The following is a 20,878-nucleotide window of genomic DNA, read 5'->3' on the forward strand; positions in this document are numbered from 1 at the left end:
GTCTCCCCACCACCACCACACATATTGTGAGACTGAGAGCACAACTTTCCTTCAGGCCTAAGGCTCCTCACCACTCTCTGTCGAGAACAGGTGCTTCTCCCACCTCCCTTGTCAGCATTTTCAGGACACTATCCCATTTTTTTGGATACTTCTAAAGTTTATAGCAGGGGCATCAAACTCGTTTCAAACAGCAGGCAGAAAAGCATTCACGACGCCTGCTGGGAGCTGAAAGTGATGTCATTAAGCAGGTCATGACCAGAAATAAGCACTTTTTTCCCCTCATTTAGGACCTCAATCGCTGCAAATGACTGAAGAGAAAACATGCAAATCTTGATCATATTTTCAAGATATGAGAGAGCCCAATATCACGTGGGCCACCCTCTCAGCAGTGACATTCACTGCAACTCAGCAGCTGATGGTGCTGTTGGGAGAGCCCAGCTATCACATGATAAAGATCTTCCGTGTGTTTGACACCCCTGGTTTATAGTGTCTGGTGCCACTTGCATCCTGAATGCTCTGTCCCTGACCATTCAGCCTGATTTAACTGGAGCCAGCATGGTGCTGTGGTTTAGCTTGTTGGACTGCAGCCGGGGAGACCCAGGCTCAAATTCCACCCCAGCCATGAGGCGACCCTGGGCCAGTCAACGTCTCTCAGCCTAGTGGGCCTTGAAGAGCTGTTGGGAGGATAGAGTGGGGAGAGGAGAGCTGTGACCGTTGCCCTGAGCTCCTTGAAGGGAGCTGTGATAGCAATGGAGCTACTAACTATCTTTCACAGCTGGTCTGCAGCTTCCCTTCTGTTTTGACCTGCAGCTCCTTCTATCTCCTGCTCTTATAATACCCTCTGCTCCTTCACCTCGGTTTCAGCATACAGACTTCGCACCCCTGCTCTGCAGGCTTCGTTGGGCTCTTCTAACTCAGGGTGTAGCCATCCAGACTTGGTACCTGATCTGCAGTTCCAGGAATGTGTGACCTGAGCGTGGAACACATTCAGGGTGGATGACTCAGCAATCAGAATAAGAATGCCTGTTTTAATTTTTTTTGGGGGGAAAGCATGTTTTTGGTCCTTGTGGCTGCAAAGTTGGCTTCTTCCATGTGTAAAGGCAGTAAATATCTGGTGAGATGTCAGAAACGGACGTGGTGGGGCCATGGTGAGTTCACGCAGTCTTGCTGAGTTCATTGCCCCTCTCTAAGAGTAGCTGAAATGCAGTATAAATTTATTGCATGTATTTAAGAGTTATGTACCCTGCCCTTCCCTCCTGACAACAGGGTGCCCAAGGCAGTTTGCAGTACCCATTAAAATGAAAAAAAGAAAAAAGTAGAAAGAATTTTAAAAAATAGAAGCAAGCATAAAACATAACATAAAAGCACACAATCTGGAAAAAATTAAATGCAACATAAAAGTGCATCAACATTTTTGCCACAGTTTAAATGGCCTGCATGAGCATGTGTTAGCCTTGTAGGCAGAGGAGAACTCTAGAGATGAGCTGGAAGGGTGGCGAGAGACAGGGGCAGCTTGTGCAACAGACCAGTAGCTCACAGGACAGGGATGGTTGGGAAGAGAAAGATGGCTAGTCCGGAGAGTGTGCATCTGAGACAGACTAGGCATGGGGAACTGTAAGAGGAGAGGTTTTCCTGTGCAGGGAGCCAGAGGTGGGGAGGATCATGTACATTCTGGGATTTACCAGCCAGAACAGCGACTCCAAGTCTCAAGTTTATTGGTAAAGCAGCCCTGTTGGGTGTTGGGAAGAATGTCATTTCTGTGGTCTGGCACTTTTTTCTGACTGAAACCTTTCTGGGTTGCTGTTGTCTGCCCCAGTGACAATGAGCTCCCCCCCCCCCCGCGTTCATCTCCTTCCTGGAGGCTGCACTCAGAAATTCCATCACCACCACCACCCCCCGTCCTCCTCCCAACAGAACTTATTCCTGTGCCAATTGGTGGCTGCCACCACTTCCCTGCCCGGCCTCCTCTCCTTTCTCAGCCCACAGAAGACAACCGGGACAAACTCCACTTTTGGTAATGCGCCTGAATAGGCAATGAATTTGGCTAGGTGTGCAGTGTGTTCCCTTCGTCCAAGCAACCACTCCAGTGCAAATAAATTTCAAGAGTTTATTAAGAAGAATAAGGCAAGAAGGGGATCCTAATCCCTCAGAGGGATAAAAAAGGCCTATTAAGTAGATAAAACACACACAGTAAGAAACAAAAATAACCCTCAAATACTTAACTATGAGTTGGTTCCAGGAGGTCGTCTTTCCACCTGTAAGTTTAGCAGCAGGACTGGAGTTCCCTGTGCTCCTTTCTGGGGAGAGTTGACCTGCAGCTTCTTCCCCGGGAAACCAGAAATGGCAAAACAGCTATTGATAGCTCTATTGATAACAGTGCCAGAAAAAATAGGGTAGTGTAATCTCTACTTTCTTGCAATTTCACACATAGGCAATCCAGGTAGAAAAAAAAATGTCCAACTCATGACCTGTTTAAAAAAATTGGAGGTCTCCTGATCTTTTAGAAAAAATCCTTCACACCTTCACACCCTCTTGAATACCCAGCTGTGCCAGATCCTTCCACATCTCCCTGAAGTACTTCCCTGGTGCCAAGGGAAACTCTTCAGCACATCAGGCAGAGCTGATTCTTCAAACTTGCAGCTTCTCCACTTTGACGTTTCTTTAGACCTCTAGCATGGCACGAACCATAGATTTATCCTCTCACCTGGATTCAGAATCCTGCTAGAGCACAGCCTCCCTTTGAAATTCCTGCCAGAAGCCAGCAATGCCTCCAGGCCTCCATAGCACAACATCCTTCCAATGTTAATTCCAGCCCTTTCTAAGCTGGGGCTCTCACTTCTTTCCCTGGCTACTTTCTCCTGCCAGGTGTGATGCTTGACAAAGAAATACAAGCAACAAAAGCAGGTCCCAACCCTTGCATGCTGGGATGATGGTGGCAGTGGGATGGGGCAACCAAGGGAGGGAGGAGAAGGAAGAGAGGCTGGAATGAAGAGGTGCAGATGCAGTTGTATGAGGTGTGTTCACTTTGAAGAAGATGGATCATTGTTGAGTCATGATGCTCTGGGCTGAGCTGGAACCTTGGTAGGTAGTGAGTCTCTTCTGTGCGAACACTGTGTCTGAATCTCCTGAGCTGCTAGCAGAGAAGAGGCTGCCCAGTCTCTGCCTGTGGGGCTCCTGATTCTGGGAACAAGGATTGGCAACCTCCTGGTGCTCACCCTCCCTCTGTTTTCCCTGCAGCACCACCAATGGCCTCAGCATTGTTTCCCACGAGTACCTGAAGGGCAGCTACTCCCTTGATCTGGAGGCCGTCAGAGCTGGTGCCAGCAGCCTGCCCCACCTCAACAGAACCCTCGTTACCTCCTGCAAACGCCTGCACAGGTAAGGGAAGGAGGTGGGGAGGGGGCTGCTCTCCCCAGCAATTCCTTCCAAATCCTTCTAGTTCATGGGCTGTAATGATGTTGCAGTGAAGGATATCATTATGGTGGTCTCAAAGCCTTTGGCACTCTCTTTGCTAGAGACTTGCCAAAGTTCAGGATGGAGCAGTTGCTGGAGGGGCTGCAAGACGTCCTGGTCAGTTTGGGCTGCTTTTTAAAAAAAGGATATTTTGTTTATCTGGCAAATTTATAACCTACTGTTCAGCCATTGTGGAAAATGCGTATTACAACCTGAGTTCTTGCATGTCTGGTCTGCCTGATATCCCACAGTTGGGATATTTTCAGGTGTTGATGAAGATCTTACAGGTATAATTTGCGGTTTTGTCCAGAGGTCCCTCCCAGTCCTTCTAAAATGGCAGTGCTGCCAGAGATCAGACACATCAGACACAGACCTGTACACAGAGCAAATGTCCTGCTGCTGACTGACGGGCAGTACCTGTGCCCGGCCAGTTTCAAATGGCTCTTGGACAGAGATCTTCCTACTGTGTTTCCATAAACTGCTTGGAGATGAGTTCTGGCTGTGAAAGAGAAAACAGTGTTCGCTTTCCTTTCTCCTTGTTTTATGAAAGGGCACAATCTTCCTCCTGCCCACTGTCCCAAGTTCAGGTGTGTGCTCTTAATGACCGCATATATGATGGTAGTCAAAGCACAACAAAGAGGCTCTTAATGAGGCTTCTCATAGTCTGCAGCAAAGTGTGTTTACACAGCAAAGAGGGTCTTAATGCAAAGAAGAACCAATCTATCTCCAGTAGCCTGGGCAGCCAGGGAGTGTCTAGCAGGGAGTGTCTTGCACAACAAAGGCACTAGATTGGGCTGAACGTTCGCTTAACATCCTAATTGCATAACAGGAATCAGAGAACATATCCCTGTCATTAAGTGATGTGCACCTGTATTTGTAGGTGGTACAAGCCTTCTAAACATAAGAACAGCCCCGCTGGATCAGGCCATAGGCCCATCAAGTCCAGCTTCCTGTATCTCACAGTGTCCCACCAAATGCCCCAGGGAGCACACCTGATAACAAGAGACCTCATCCTGGTGCCCTCCCTTGCATCTGGCACTCTGATACATAGCCCATTTCTAAAATCAGGAGGTTGCACATACATATCATGGCTTGTAACCCGTAATGGATTTTTCTTCCAGAAAGTTGTCCAATCCACTTTTAAAGGCATCTAGGCCACATGCCGGCACCACATGCTGTGGCAAGGAGTTCCACAGACCAATCACACGCTGAGTGAAGAAGTATTTTCTTTTGTCTGTCCTAACTCTCCCAACATTCAACTTTAGTGGATGTCCACTGGTTCTGGTGTTATGTGAGAGGAAAAAGAGCATCTCCCTATCCACTCTGTCCATCCCCTGCATATTTTGTATGTCTCAATCATGTCCCCCCTCAGGCGTCTCTTTTCTAGGCTGAAGAGGCCCAAATGCCGTAGCCTTTCCTCATAAGGAAGGTGCCCCAGTCCCGTAATCATCTTAGTCGCTCTCTTTTGCACCTTTTTCATTTCCACTATGTCTTTTTTGAGATGCGGCGACCAGAACTGGACACAATACTCCATGTGTGGCCTTACCATAGATTTGTACAACGGCATTATAATATTAGCTGTTTTGTTCTCAATACCTTTTCTAATGATCCCAAGCATAGAATTGGCCTTCTTTACTGCCGCCGCACATTAGGCCAACACTTTCATTGAGCTGTCCTCCAGCACCCTAAGATCTCTCTCCTGATCTGTCACAGACAGCTCAGAACCCATCAGCCTATAGGTGAAGTTTTGATTATTTGCCCCAATGTGCCTGACTTCACACATACTTACATTGAAATGTACCTGCCATTTTGCTGCCCATCACCATCTGGCTGGAATGCAGAACTGTGGCTTATTTTAAAAGAAAAGTTCTGACACGTCAAATGTTGTTTTCTTTTGCTTTGATTTTTAATGAGCAGAATCATCCAGAAAAGGAAATGTAACTTGTCCCTTCTTGTCCTTTCAGTGAGGTGGACAAGGTCTTGTCTGGCTTGGAGATCCTATCGAAGGTGTTTGACCAGCAGGGCTCACCTCCTGTGTCCCGGATCTTGCAGCAGGTGGGTGGAAGGGCAGTCAGAATGACCAGCCAGAGCCCTGTCTCTGTGACCACAGACCAAAGCGTTGGGGGCTCTTCATTTATGGAAGAAGAAGAAAGGACAGGCCTCTAAAATTATGCTTGGGATGAAAAAGGGGAGGGCGCAAGTTTTTCTACCCCTCATATAATAGTGGAGTCCATCTCCGCTATTGCAGATCATCTGCTAAAACTGATTGGAGGGACTTAATCACCCTGCCTAATTAAGATGTGGAATTCAATGCCACAAGATGCTGCTCAGCCACGAAACTTCCTGGGCCAGTCGCCGTCTGGCTGGAATGCAGAACTGGGGCTTATCGTAAAAGAAAAGTTTTCTCTCTGTTCTGTTGCTCACGGAGGAGGAGAGAAGGGGAAGCTCATTCATCAGCTCCATCATGGATTGTCCAAAGTCACCAAGAGCAGGCAGCCTAATGCGGTGGTTGCCAAACTTATCTTGGTCCTTCTTCCATGGCAGCCTGTCGTGCTGCTGCACCGCTTTCCCCAAAATCTTGCGAGAATAGCTTGAGATCCTGCCCTACCCTGGCTAAGTTGGCAGTGCTCAGGAAGGCCGGGAGGATCAGGCTGCCAGAGTCATGCCACAGCACTGCAGCACACAGTTTGGAAACCACTGGCTTAATGGTTTGACTCTCTGTGGCCTCTTTGACTCTAATGCAAAAGGAGCAGAACTACACAAGCTTCCTCTCTTAGTTTCCTGCAGTTGTGTGACTCTATTGAGGGAGTCTGTTGTCAGCATATTTATTGTCCTGCATGGCCACTGCTTCCAGCACATCTTTGAGGCATCCTGAGCGCCCTCCCCACAGCGACACCAGCACACTTCTCTTTGGTCTGTGTTTTTCAAAGCTCCACCTTCTGATTTCCAGGCTGCCAGTCAAACAGGAGAGCAAGAGCTGGAGAGCCTCATCCTAAAGTTGTCCATCTTGAAGGACTTCCTGTCCAGCATTGAGAAGAAGGTAAGTGGAGCGGCCTTGTGCTGGTCCTGCCCCGCCCGCCCCCCAACTGCTCCTGGCACGTGGATGGCTCTGGCTCATTCCAGAAGCCGGCTGTACAATGCGAGCAGAGGTCCCACTTCTGAGCAGGGGCCAGTGGATGCCAGGCCGGGGTCCAGGGCAGCAACCAGGAAATGCGGTTGGGGGGGCCAGCAGCTCTGACTGAGGAATGACCTGTGAGGTGGGGGCTTCCTGGGGTCAGGTGGGCTAGTTTCACAGCCTGGGCAGAACCCTGGAGGCCCAGAGTCTGATCCACCAGGTTTGTGGTGCAAGAGGTGTGATGCTGCCAGAGCTCATGTTGTGTCGCTTCACATAGCAGGGGGAGAGATTGAATGCTTCCTTATAAGAGAGTTCCTAAATGTCGAAGGCCTGGCAGATTGGACAGTTAGGCTGGAGCCTTTCTCCTTGGAGAGCTCGTTTTCTTCTTTGCAGGGAGTGCATTCCATGAGGGTGCACATTTTTCTTTTTCTTTTTTTAAAGTATTCCTCTTCATGTAGTTTAAGGAAGCACAGTCCAGAAAAGATTGTGTTGCACAATTTTGTAGAATGTGCAGCACAGCTCTCTCTTATTCTCTGTCACACCCTTTGATGTATGGGAAGGTGGTTGGTTCAGGAAGAACCCTGTGGATCTGAAGTGCTTCATTGATGCACTGGCCTGACGAGGTCCTTAGCCTGTCTGCCCCTTTCCACTGCTGCTGTGATTCCAGTGTGGAAGGTGAGGAGGGTACTGAGTTAGAACAGACAAAAGAAAATATTTCTTTACTCAGAGTGTAGTTGGTCTGTGGAACTCCTTGCAACAGGATGTGGTGATGGCGTCCAGCCTGGACGCCTTTAAAAGGAGATTGGACAAGTTTCTGGAGGAAAAATCCATTACGGGATACAAGCCATGAAGTGTATGTGCAACCTCTTGATTTTAGAAATGGGTTATGTCAGAATGCCAGATGCAACGGAGGGCACCAGGGTGCAGGTCTTTTGTTATCTGGTGTGCTCCCTGGGGCATTTGGTGGGCTGCTGTGAGATACAGGAAGCTGGACTAGATGGGCCTATGGCCTGATCCAGTGGGGCTGCTCTTATGTTCTTAACTACAATCCCCAGGAAGCCTTGCAAGTCTCTTGTTATCTGGTGTGCTCCCTGGGGCATTTGGTGGGCCGCTGTGAGATACAGGAAACTGGACTAGATGGGCCTGTGGCCTGCTCCAGTGGGGCTGCTCTTATGTTCTTAACTACAATTCCCAGGAAGCCTTGCAGGTCCCTTGTTATCTGGTGTGCTCCCTGGGGCATTTGTTGGGCCGCTGTGAGATACAGGAAGCTGGACTAGATGGGCCTATGGCCTGATCCAGTGGGGCTGTTCTTATGTTCTTACATCTGCATCACCAGAATTGACGTTGGAGCCATCCAGCTGGCCCTCTGCCCCCACCCCTTTCTCATCTGGTGAGGGAAGCTGGAAGGGGAGTGGGGCGGAGCAAGTGTGCGGCTGGGGAGGTCAAGTGATGGGTTTTTCCTCTGTTTTCCTCCCCAAGTGGCTGGTGGGGGAAGGGGAATCTGAGTGATTGGTTCTCTAATGAGGTTCAGAACTTTCCCTGTCCAGCAATATAAGATGAGGGTAACAGCGACTGTGGATTCCAACAAGCAGTTTGGTGGAAAGGATTTGTAACCCTGCAGAGAAACAAAAAGTGGTCTTCCTTGACTCCTGATTGTTGTGGGGTTTGATTTTCAGAAGATGGGGGAGATCAGATGCTGTGAAGCTGGCTGGGAGGGGGGGGAGGCCACCACTCCAAGTCTGGCACAGCCAACCAACTTCGAGTTAGGTGTGCTGTGGGGAGTTATGTGCCCTCAGCAGTTACAGAGTCTTGGGCAACCAGGAAAGGCCCAGGAGAGAGGTGCAAAGTTTCCAGACTTTCTATGTAAAGGGTTCTAAGTGGCTTTGGAGAGAACTGAACGCTCACTTTCAAATAATGTGCTTTATATGTGCATGACTCAGTCGTCCTTCCACTCCCTCATTTTTATAATGAAATAAAAGCGAATTCTTCAAACACATGAAAAGAAACCAAATGATGCAAATATATGGAAAAGTGTTGATTTACCTGCTGTCACTGTTAGTTCTGATCTTCCTTCTGGTCCCCTGCAGGCCCTGAAAGCGCTCCAGGACATGAGCTCCACCGCCCAGCCTGGGCCTGCCCAGCCTTCTTCCCGCAAAGCAAAGAGCATTCCTGTCCAGGCCTTTGAGGTGAGCTCCTCTGCCTGTCCCCATCTCCTGCCTCTTGCCCCACACCTGTCCCACCATGCCTGGCTTCTGTGAACAAGCTGTTGCCGTCTCATGGGGACGCAACAGAGCCAAACCATCAGAGAGCCATGGGGATCCACAGTGCCAGGAGGGAGATGTCTGTGCGGGGGGGGGCGAGGTGGGCAATAGCGTGGGGGGGTGTTGCACCCTGGGAGCCTGCTGTAAGTGAGGTGCCAGCATTGCATGCTTGTCACATCGCATGTTGCTGACTGGCAAGGGCATCATAGCATCTCATTGGTGCTTTGAGATGCCTGCAGTATGGAGAGGGGTGCCTGCCTGTAACTTGCACATCACTTGCCTGTAAATTGAGCCTCCTGGCAGCCTGATCCTGCCACCTCCATCTGGCCCCATCCCTTCTGTCTACAGCGTGCTCAGGCTTTCCAGCCAGCTATGGGTATTCTAACACTGGGTGGACCTGGCCTCCCACTGAGAGTCTTGGGTGGAGACTTTCCTTCCTGCCACTTCGAACTACCAGGTCCAGGAGCAGTGTGCTCCTTCCTGTTCGGAAAGCCGGAGAGAGGAGAACTCTGGGATATTCTTGCATGGTGTGCAAGAAGAGCAGCAGGAGCAAGACTGGGCGTGCACTTTCGAGCCCTCCGTGCTTTTTCTAGTGGAGGGTTGCAGCAGGTGCCCAGCTTGCATCGTTTCTTCCACCGCATTTTCCTGCCACAACATTACCCCCCCCACTTGACGGTCTGTTGTGTTGCATTATTACCTCTCTGACCGATTGTGCTTTTCTCTTCCTGCTCACAGGTGAAGCTGGACCTAACCTTGGGCGACCTGACCAAGATTGGGAAGTCCCAGAAGTACACCTTGAGCGTGGATGTGGAGGGTGGGAAACTGGTGGTGCTGAAGAAGCAGAAGGACTCTCAGGAGGACTGGAACACCTTCACGCACGACAAGAGTGAGGGGCCCCTTCTGCTTGTTTTTCAAGGGAGTTCCACTTCGTGTCCACATGCCCCCGACAGCTGCCCCACTGCTGCCTCGTTCTCTACTCGTATTCGTCACAACTTGGATGCCACATTGACAGTGTCTGACGATGTACCCTTGGCAACTGCTTGTCCTGTGTTGTGGGATTCTTTTCAGCTTGTACAGCCTGAGGATGTGGACAGACTCCTTTGGAGTGTGAGGCCATCTGCCTGCCTGCTCGACCCTTGCCCAGCTTGGTTGATAAGAGCTGCCCGGGGTGGGCTGGCTGAGTGGACAGGGAGGGTGGTCAACTCTTCCTTGATGGAGGGGACGTTACCACTCGCTTTGAAACGGGCGGTGGTTCGCCCCCTCCTGAAGAAGCCCTCCCTGGATTCCACTGTGTTGGATAACTACCGGCCAGTGTCCAACATCCCGTTTCTGGGCAAGGTAATTGAGCGGGTGGTGGCATCCCAACTCCAGAGGGTCTTGGATGAAGCGGATTATCTGGATCCTTTTCAATCTGGCTTCAGGCCGGGCTTTGGGACGGAAACCGCCTTGGTCGCCTTGGTGGATGACCTACGCCGGGGACTGGACAGGGGGAGTGCGTCCCTGTTGGTCCTGCTGGACCTCTCAGCGGCTTTCGATACCATCGACCATGGTATCCTTCTGGGCCGATTGGCCGAGTTGGGAGCTGGAGGCACTGTTTTGCGGTGGTTCCGCTCCTACTTGGAGGGTCGGTCCCAGATGGTGGTGCTGGGGGATGCCTGTTCGACACCCTGGCCCTTGAGATGCGGGGTGCCACAGGGCTCAATTCTGTCCCCCATGCTATTTCATCTACATGAAACCGCTGGGAGAGGTCATCCGGGGGTTTGGAGTGGGGTGCCATCAATATGCTGATGACACCCAGCTCTATCTCTCCTTTCCTCCAGACTCCAGGATGGCGGTTGAGGACCTGGAGCGCTGTCTGGAGGCAGTGAGGATCTGGATGGGGGCTAACAAGCTGAAATTAAATCCGGATAAGACAGAGGCTCTCCTGGTTAGGAAATCCTCGATGCAGGTGCTGGACTATCGGCTTGCCCTGAATGGGGTTGCACTCCCTCTGAAGGAGCAGGTCCGCAGCTTGGGGGTCCACCTGGACTCGCAGCTGCTCCTGGATTCCCAGGTGGCGGCTGTGGCTAGGGGGGCCTTCGCTCAGCTTCGGCTGGTGCGCCAGCTGCGGCCGTACTTGGATCGTGCAGACCTGGCCACGGTGATCCATGCCTCAGTGACATCGAGATTAGATTACTGTAACGCACTCTATGTGGGGCTGCCCTTGAAGACGGTTCGGAAACTGCAACTAGTGCAGAATGCGGCGGCCCGTGTGGTTACTGGAGGTAGGCGGTTCGACCCTGTCAGTCCGCTTCTCCAGCGGCTGCACTGGCTGCCCATTCGTTTCCAGGCCCAATTCAAGATGCTGGTATTGACCTTTAAAGCCCTATACTGCTCTGGACCAGGGTATCTTAGAGATCGCCTGCTCCCGTACAATCCGGCTCGCCCTCTCAGGTCATCAGAGAAGGCCTTTTTACAAGTGCCGCCGCCTAGGGAGGTACGTGGGGCGGCTGCAAGAAATAGGGCCTTCTCAGTAGTGGCACCAACGCTAGGGAACTCCCTTCCCCTTGACTTAAGAATGGCTCCCTCTCTTGAGACCTTTCGGCAAGGCCTGAAGACCCTTCTGTTTAAACAGGCCTTCTGAGTTCTTGGCCTTTTAACATTTTTTAACATCTTTTAATATTTTTTTTACAGGCCTGATTCTTTTATGACTTGCTGCTGCTCTATGCTCTTTTTACCTATTTTTACTCTGACTGCTGTTTTTAGTATGTGTTAATATGTTTTTATTTGTTTTTAAATTGTTTTTAATATGTTGTAAGCCGCCTTGAGTCCCTTCGGGGAGAAAGGCGGGGTAGAAATAAAGTTATTATTATTATTATTATTATTACTCTCCACATCCCCATCTCCACTTGCTGTCATTTGTGGGGAGCTTTTTTCAGCAGACCCCCCCACCCCCATCGGCGCTGAGGGGGAAGAAGTGTCACTGTTTTTGTAGACATTGCTGTGTTGGTTGTCTGGGTGGCTGCTCTCAGTACATGAGGATGTGTGGGAGGGCCTTGCTGCCTTTCATGAGCCTGCCTCCCACCCCATCAGGAAATGTGAACTTGGCCCTTCCTTGGACAGACAGACAGTGTGGCCCTTTTCACAAGTCCCCAGTGCCTGCTTATATATTGGGGGACCTGCACACACGTCTGGCCTGGATGCCTTTAAAAGGGGATTGGACAAGTTTCTGGAGGAAAAATCCATTATGGGGTACAAGCCATGATGTGTATGCGCAACCTCCTGATTTTAGAAATGGGCTATGACAGATGCAAGGGAGGGCACCAGGATGAGGTCTCTTGTTATCTGGTGTGCTCCCTGGGGCATTTGGTGGGCCGCTGTGAGATACAGGAAGCTGGACTAGATGGGCCTATGGCCTGATCCAGTGGGGCTGTTCTTATGTTCTTATGTTCTTATATCTAGTTTGCTAGTTCTCACGTGAAAATGCCTTCTGGGGAGACACAGGCAGTGGTGAAGTGGCCCTTTGGAGACAAATCAGAACATGAAGTGGAATTGCGTGGGGTGGGCTAACTGGAAGGAGGAAACTGTCCTGCCGTGGTGTAACTTTATTGTCTTCCTCTTCCTCCTCCTTCCCTCCAGTCCGTCAGCTGATAAAATCCCAGCGTGTACAGAATAAACTGGGCATCGTTTTTGAGAAGGAGAAGGACAAGACGCAGCGGAAAGACTTCGTCTTTGTCAGCGCCAGGGTGAGTCTGAAGAGGCCGCAGTCCTCGAGGTGCTTAAGAGGGCGTTGATGTCACATCAGCAGACGTGTTGCGTGTTCAGCAGTTGACATCTTAAGAAACAGTTCCTTTAGCCTTCTTCAGAAGAGCTGCGCTCTTCAGTTCTCAGGGACTGATAGGGTCACTGTGCAATCCCAAAAAAGAGGCACCCTTGAAAGTTGGATTCCTCCTGTACTTGGCTGGGGGCAGCAACTGCCTTGTTTGTTCTTTTCCGCAGAGTGTCTTTTTGAGGGTTTCTTTCCTGGTGTCTCCCTTTGGGGTTTTTCTAGTTTGTGAGCCTTTCTTCAGGCCAGGGAACCATTTTTCCAGTGTTGCTGAGTGGATCACATTGCTGAGTGGATCACATTTTTCTTGGAAAGTGGTCTATAGGCAGCCCTCCTTACCCATGGATTCAGGACCTGCGGATTTGACTGTCAGTGGGTTCTGAACTTGTGGGGTGGGTCCAGCCTGTACCCTCAGGAGGCGATGGGAGCTGTGCTTGCTGTGCTCCTGTCTCCTCCGTAGGGTGTTCTGAGGCCCATGGAGGCTTCGCGCAGCATCCATAGACCTCAGAAGGCCTTTTAGTGTCTCCGGAAGGCTGAAAATCTCAACTTCTGGTTTTCGGCTGAAAACCTGTTCAGAGAGATCAGAAGACGGGACTCTGGCCTCCCCAATTGCTTTGCTCCTTGGTCTGAGCCCAGCTGGGATTGGAGGGTGGGCTGCTGTTCCCCAGTGGCGAGGAAATTCCAGTCTGAGGGCACTACCCCATTCTTTATAAAGCCCCATGTTTTGGCTCAAATTAAGCTGCTCTTCTACTTATGTCCCTCAGTCCAGAAATGCTGCAGTTATTCCAGGGAGCAGCTTAACCTGCGGGCACAGAAGACACTGGGACAGAGCCTGGGGGGGGGGCAGCCCATGAGAGGAGGAGAGGGCATGATTGTGAGGGAGTGGAGCTGTGCTGTGAGGCCCCAGCCAGTGGGAGTTCTTGGAGGCTCTCAGGTGCCCCCGAGATGTTTCAAGCTGCCTTTATTTTTGTTGCTGTTGAAGCCACAGTTGAGAGCCGAGACTCTTGCGAGGGCCCTGGGCAGTTTTGTCTCTGTGAGTGTCCTTGCCTGCTCTGTGGGGCTGCTGACTTCCTATCTGTTTCCCTCCCCCCCCCCCCCAGAAGAGGGAGGCCTTCTGCCAGCTCCTGCAGCTGATGAAGAACAGACATTCCAACCAGGATGAACCAGATATGATTTCCCTCTTCATCGGCTCATGGAACATGGGTGAGTCCTGCTATCTGGGGCGGCCCTGGCGGTGGATGGGGGCCTGCTTAGTGCATGGGTGAAGCTGCCTTGCATCGGGTTAACCATTGGGTCGCATGGTTTAGCCCTGCCTCTGGCAGCTGCCTGCCAGCAGCCCTCCAGACTCGAGGTTCTCCTCGGCCTTGTTCCCTGAGATTCCACTGGCTGGAGATGTCAGGGCTGGAATTGTGGCCTTTCTGCAAAGCGCAGTGGGTTCTGCCACTCTGGCTCTTCTATGTAGCATCACCCTAAAGACGCCTTCCTTCCTCAGCCTTGTTGCCTGCTCTGCTGCTGCTTGTAGCTCTGTCACTTCTCTTTCCACAGTCCCTTTTCCTCCAGAGAACTGCCCTCTCTGGACAGTCCCCCCGTCCCCAGCTGACTGGCTCCCTTCCCCTGCAGGCAGCGTGCCCCCTCCCAAGAACATCACATCCTGGTTTGCCTCAAAGGGCCTGGGCAAGACGCTGGATGAGATGACGGTCACCATCCCCCACGACATCTACGTCTTCGGGACCCAAGAGAACTCCATGGGGGACAAGGAGTGGGTGGACTTCATGCGTGGGGTCCTGAAGGAGTTCACGGAGATTGAGTACCGGCCGGTAGGTCCTCAAGAGCTACAGAAGGGTAGGCTGGGGTGACGGTGCAACACACTTCTCCATGAAGCCCTTAGCTTTGTCCCTATCTAGAATAGGTTCAGGGATGGTTCAGGAGTTGGAATGAAACCTGAAAAATCCAGGTGCAAATCTCCACCCAGCCACAAAGCTTCCTGGGTGGTACAACAGTGTGAAAAATTTAAAAAAAAAAAGAAAAGCCATGAGTATCTCTTTCCATGGGCCTTCATTTGTTGCTCTGCTCCATGAACCCCTAACAGCCCAATTCTAAGCATGTCTACTCAGAAGTAAGTCCCATTGAATTCAGTGGGGCTGATTACCAGGAAAACATGCATAGGATTGCAGCCTAAATTTCACAAGTTCTGTAAATGTGCATCTTTTTGCTACCTTTTCCAGGAAGGCTCCAGTAAGCCCCCCTTCCACATGAAGGCAACATTCCTCCCTTCTTGTTTGCCTTCTAGCAACTGGTATTCTAAGATACATTGCTACTGAACATGGAGGCTCCCTGTATCCATCATGCCTAATAGCCACCAGTAGACCACTCCCCCTCCCACACTACAGACCATGAGTTGTCCAATTCTCTTCAACACTCACCTAAGACAGTGACCCTCTCTGTATCTTGTGATGAGCTCTGCTTCTAGATGAGCTGTGGGTCATATTGCGAAGTTCTGACTTTATTCTGCCTCTGTGACTGGAGCAGGAGGAGTGGGAGAGTTATAGGGGCCGTAGCAAGCAGGGAAAGTGTGTGCAGGATGCTGAACCTCCATGTCGTTCTTGGCGCTCTGGGTGATCCTCTGTCCTGGGAAGCAGGGCTCAGCCCCAGAATCTGTTTCCAGAGTCAAAATTCAGCTTGGAAATCTATGAAGCCTTCGGCACAACCTCCTTGCCTCTTATTCCTCCTGCAGTGAGGCCTCAGAACGTGTCTTGAATATTCTTCCCCCATTGACCCTCCCTTGTGTCTGCAGCTAGATTGGGAAATCATGAGAGCAGAGACCTGTCCTCCCATCTGCCGTGCAGCGTCATGTGCATAGGTGGTGCTATATAGATGATGAGGATGATGAAGGAAGGAGCAATAGAGCTTCATGACAGAGTGCACTTTGTCTCTTTTGCAGCCCGTTTCAAAATGCCAGGGGGGGTTATAGCAGTGGTCCTTAAACTTACCGCTGTTGTGACACCCTCCATGCTGCAGGCACAGAGCTCGGCATCCGGAAGTAATTGGTGATGACACAGGGAGGGATGTCATCACCACCATTCACTTCTGGGTTGTGAGACCACAAAGCAACCCTGAAAATGGCAGTAACAGGCTCAGGGCAGGTGGGTGAGCTTTCATGCAGCGAAAACCTCACGTGCGGAGCTCTGCCCTCCAAGCCTCTGCCCTGTGGTTTTTGGGGTCGTGCCATGGTCTCCTTGCCGAGCAGCTTGGGCCCCACGATGCCCCTGTTTGCTGCACTGCTCCATAGAGCTGCACCTCGCAGGATTACAGGATGCCAAAGAGGCAGCTTCTAGGCCAGGCACTGTTTGTTCTGGAACTCAAGCCCTGGCCGTGGCCCACTGTGAGCAACCAGATCTCAGATTTGTAAGGAGAAACCCATGAAGCAGCCTCCTGCTCAGACCATTGATCCACCTGGTCCAGCACTGACTGGCAGCAGCTCTCATCCCCCTGAAGTCCTTTTTCACTGGGGATGGAAGCTGAAACCATCTGCATGGAGAGTCTGTGCTCTGTCCCTGAACTCTGACCCCTTCTCTGAGAATGTCACTCATGAGACAGTTGCCTTCTGTTTGTCTCTTTTGTCAGTCTGAGGAACTCAGAGCAAGTTAACATTAAACCCCCCCTGGCAATTTCCCTCTTCTTTCTGGAAAGGAAAAGTAAGCAGAAAATGAAAGAAGTTTTTGCCCTGAAGAGTCTGTGTGCAGGCAGATCCTTGTCTGTCCATCAGCCATCTCTGTAGCCTGTCCCTTCGCAATGGGAGGTCGTAGATGAAAAAGCAGACCTTGCTGTCCTGTTGCAAGCAGTAAGGTGTGCACAGATTAAACATGCTCTTGCCTGGATTGCCTTTTCAGATAGCCATGCAGTCCTTATGGAACATTAAAATTGCAGTCCTGGTGAAACCGGAACACGAGAACCGGATCAGCCACGTCAGCACCTCGAGTGTGAAAACTGGGATTGCCAACACTTTGGGTAAGGACATAACAAGAAGAACAGGAGTTGGCTGGCCTGAATTTCTTCAGCAAGTGTCTAGGTGATAGCAAGCCGCCAGGGTCAGTAAGAAGCATGTGGTGTCCACTTAGGCTAGGTGTGTGCTGCGTAGATCAGGTAGGTGGGAACTGTGGCCGATATCCGGTGCCGTTCAACAGCAGGGAGAGAGTGTTAAAGATCAGAGCACTCTGGCTCCTTCACACAGTTTCCAGCACCTTTCTCCTTCATTCTCTTCCCACCAGTCAGACTGGGATTTACTGGGATAACCGACTGCCACCACCCAGAGCTGAAGGAAAACCCCAATTAGGGAAAAGCTGCCTTGGGGAAACCCCCTCCCCAGCTAACAATAGGCTAAATACAGTCAGGCTAATGAACCAAGAGCAGAGCAGGAAGTTGTCTCCTGGCTACGGGGTGCCTGTGGAAGTCCTCAGATGCAGCTCTTGGTGCCAGGGGCGCTGGGGGTTTGGGGCTCTCATGACTTCTCAGTTCTGCTTCTCAGGCAACAAGGGAGCTGTGGGCATCTCTTTCATGTTCAATGGCACGTCCTTTGGGTTTGTCAACTGCCACCTCACGTCGGGGAACGAGAAGACGGCCAGGTGAGTCCCAGCACTGGGGTAGGTAGGAAGGCTCCTGAGTGTGCCAGAGTGGGGGTGACTGCTGCAGGCTGGTGGGCCACTTGAAATACTTTGGAGCTGTGCTTGCACCCCTGCCGTGTCACCCTCTTCAGCTTCTCTGTGTTTCTGTGCAGCAAAGTCTTTACAGCACAGCAGCTGCCTTTCTCCCATATTGCCTCTTTTCTGCACCCTCCAGGAGGAACCAGAACTACCTGGACATCCTGCGTCTTCTTTCCCTGGGGGACAAGCAGCTCAGCTCCTTTGACATCTCGCTCCGCTTCACCCACCTCTTCTGGTTTGGGGACCTGAACTACCGCCTGGACATGGACATCCAAGTGAGGGAATGACTGGTGACAGGCTGGGATCTTCTGGGAGCGGCCCTCATTCTTGGAATGTGTTTAGCACCAGTGCCTCTGAGCATGTGCAGAGGTCACTTTCAGAATCATAAACATGCTCTAGGCATGATGCAAGATCTGCTTACAGATCTTCTTTGTCACATGTTGTTTGACCTGATTAGGGGGAAGGACATGATTAAGGGGAAGGACATGAGCCAGAAAGTATGGCTTCCAAGCAGTTCTTGAGCCCCAGGACCTCTTTTTCAAAACTGCCTGAGAGAGAGCGGGCAGGCAGGCATTGGCAGAGCCAGTACAGTTCACTGACTTAAAGGGCTGCACTGCATGAACTGAGAGACACATGAGGTTCCTTGTGCTGTTGTGGAGGGTGTGGGTCTGCAGCTCTTGCATCATATGTGGAAATGGAGAGTGTGATTGTGTCTTGCTCCTCCCCAGGGGAGTTCTGTGCTTGGCTGGAACTGGAATTCAGGTCTCCCAGCCAAGCACATTATACCACACACTGAATATGCCTCCCTTGCATCCTTTCCCTCAGGAAATCCTTAACTACATCAACCGCAAAGAGTTTGAGCCGCTCCTTAAGGTGGATCAACTCAACCTGGAGAAGGAGAAACACAAGATTTTCCTGCGATTCAGTGAGCAACTCTCTCTCTCTTTGACTGCTGAGGGGGGTGGAAATGTGCTGGGGTGAGGGGATAGTTTGCATCCTTAAGCCCAATCCTAAACCAAAGTCTTTTCTGGCTCTTGAAAGAGAGATCAGTGGGGAAAATGTTTCTTTTCTGGGAGAGATCAATGGGGAAAATGTGACCCTTGTATGGGCATTGCAGCCACTGAGTCGGAGTAGAAATAGGGTACATTAGGAAAGTACAGGTCATGCCTCGTTATCCACTGAGGCTCTGTTCCGGAACCCCCAGTAGATAAAAAAACACAGTGGATACCAAATCAGTGGAAAAATAGGTTTAACGACCCACTTCCAGGTTTCTTGCTCCTCTATTGTCACTCTAGAATGCATTGGTAAAGACACTGTACTGCACTCAGCCACTAGATGGAGTGAATAATTGAATCTAATGGAATGAAATTATACAGTGTGAAATTGGATTTTGGTGCTTTTTTTTCTATGTTACGAGGCATTTAAAGGTGGACCTCAGTATCACTGGTGAGTCAAATCAGTGGATACCAAATCAGTGGATACCGAGTCCCACCTGTGTTTCATTACAAGGTGTGGTGGCTGGTGGCACGATGTAAATAACTTTCAGCCCAGTCCACTGGAACTCCCCACACACCAGTGCTGCAGCCCCAGCATGGCACCTGCTGCGTCCTCCAGAGGGTAGTTTGTCCTCCAGAAGCCTTCTCAGGGCAAGGGGACATTTGTTTCCTTGCCCCCATAGTAATCCCCTACTGGGTCTATTCAGACCTGCACCAGTCTGTGTGGATCTGGGGAGGCAGGTTGAGGCCACTGCCACCAAAACTAGCTCCTTCCCGGTCCTGATCCACCCTTCTTCCCTGATCTCGTAAACACTTGGCTGACTTCTCCCTCAGTCTCCTGTGGATTTACTTGTTTGGAGGAGGCTGTGTTGAAGGCTGGAGGAGTTTGGGAACAGAGGTACTCAGTCAGTCTCTGTTTCTGTAGGTGAGGAAGAGCTCACCTTCCCTCCCACCTATCGCTATGAGAGGGGATCCCGGGACACCTATGTGTGGCACAAGCAGAAGCCAACTGGGGTAGGTGTCATGATCCAGTGGGGCAGCATCCTTGGGTGCGTACAGTGGGGTACACTGCAAATATCTTCCAGTTATGGGAGGTTCCAGGTTCAACAGGCCCCAAAAGCAGAGCAAGAGCAACCGGGCTTCCGTGGTCCCTATCTTTCCAGGTGATTCCTTGCACTTCCAGAGGCCCTTGTGGCTTCTTGGTCGGCCCCTAGCAATGCTGTCTGGGTCCTGGCTTGGACCTATGTGTACAAGGGGCTGGACGCCTCTGAATTAGAGTCTTGGGGGGGCAGCAGTGTGGGAGAGCTGTTGCCTTTAGCTTTCTGGAGAAGCTGGACTAGATGGGTGCCTGGCCTGTTCCAGGCCTGCTCTTGTGCTCTGAAGTAGGGAAGCCTGTCCAGGAAAGGGGAAGGCCTTCTGGATGTCACAGCAGCGAGGGGCTCCTGACAGGGTAGGGGTCCTGCTCACCCTGTCTCTCCTGCTCCAGGTGAGAACCAACGTCCCCTCGTGGTGTGATCGGATCCTCTGGAAGTCGTACCCAGAAACCCACATAAACTGCAACTCCTATGGTGAGCTTCCTGCAGTGGGGAAAGGACGGGGTGATCTGGTGGTCTCCTTGAGATGACTGGTTGTAAACAGCTTTGGTGATTAGCATAGGAGGGTCTGGATTCCATCACATCCTAAGGCCCTGGAATCTTCATTCCTCTTTGCTGATGTGTCCCATCCCATCCCGCTGCTCCCCCACTGATTCTGGTAGCCTGTGAGGAAATGACTTTCCCCCAGTGAAAGACCAAATCCAGGATGACCACCAAGAGTTCTCCAGTGTCACAGCCCTTGGGTCTCTCTTGCTCTGTTGCCAGGTTGCACAGATGACATTGTGAGCAGCGACCACTCCCCTGTCTTTGCAGCCTTTGAAGTTGGAGTTACATCCCAGTTTGTGTCCAAAAAAGGTACCAGGATGGAAAGGGCCAATGGGAGAGTCTGCTGTGTGGTGGGGGGGAGTGCTGTGCCCGTTCTGCGTTACTTGCATGCCCTCAGTTGCTGGTTCTCTTGGCATCACTCCCTGGTGTCTGGGAGCCCACACTGGAAAGGTTCTCTGGTCCTGTTCTTTGGATTGTTAAACTTGTGTTGTGTTGGGTGACCCATAATCTTTTGGCTCTTCTGGGCTGTGCCCAGTTGGCCCATCGGTGAGGTCAACTGCTGCTCAGGCTGCAGTTTGGTTGGGGGCACCCTGATTTTTGTCTGCTTACCTGCCTCTATTGGTCCTCCTCCTGAATGGAAGGAAGGAGAGTCAGGGGAGCAAAGGCTGGCACATTGGGTGGGGGGGGAGCATTTGGTATTTGGCTGCATCAGGAGGTCTTGGGCCAGCCCTGACTCTGCCCACCATCTCCCTGCACCACACGTACTGAGGACAGGAACAAGAGAACGACTGGAACACACTTGCCCATCCTTTCCTCTGCCTGGGAAGCCTTCAGCGCCTCAGATTGTGGAGAATTCTTGGTTGCAGCAAAGTGGGTGATGCTCCTTTCACCCCTGGGAGGAACGGTAGC

At 51.2% G+C, this 20,878-nt stretch overlaps 1 protein-coding gene across 1 annotated transcript in view; it reads left to right on the forward strand.

Moving 5' to 3' along the window:
* INPPL1 (inositol polyphosphate phosphatase like 1) overlaps positions 1–20,878 on the forward strand; it is a 74,645-nt gene that overhangs the window by 43,415 nt on the left and 10,352 nt on the right. The window contains exons 6-20 of the mRNA XM_066619395.1: positions 3,238–3,378; positions 5,418–5,508; positions 6,404–6,493; positions 8,656–8,754; positions 9,565–9,715; positions 12,448–12,554; positions 13,735–13,837; positions 14,255–14,451; positions 16,525–16,642; positions 17,160–17,256; positions 17,471–17,609; positions 18,160–18,259; positions 19,255–19,343; positions 19,816–19,897; positions 20,189–20,278. Coding sequence (XP_066475492.1) covers positions 3,238–3,378; positions 5,418–5,508; positions 6,404–6,493; positions 8,656–8,754; positions 9,565–9,715; positions 12,448–12,554; positions 13,735–13,837; positions 14,255–14,451; positions 16,525–16,642; positions 17,160–17,256; positions 17,471–17,609; positions 18,160–18,259; positions 19,255–19,343; positions 19,816–19,897; positions 20,189–20,278 — 1,694 coding nt within the window. The remainder of the gene's footprint in view (positions 1–3,237; positions 3,379–5,417; positions 5,509–6,403; positions 6,494–8,655; positions 8,755–9,564; positions 9,716–12,447; positions 12,555–13,734; positions 13,838–14,254; positions 14,452–16,524; positions 16,643–17,159; positions 17,257–17,470; positions 17,610–18,159; positions 18,260–19,254; positions 19,344–19,815; positions 19,898–20,188; positions 20,279–20,878) is intronic.

The sequence above is a fragment of the Tiliqua scincoides genome, chromosome 3 (genome assembly GCF_035046505.1).
Source record: "Tiliqua scincoides isolate rTilSci1 chromosome 3, rTilSci1.hap2, whole genome shotgun sequence".
NCBI lineage: Eukaryota > Metazoa > Chordata > Lepidosauria > Squamata > Scincidae > Tiliqua > Tiliqua scincoides.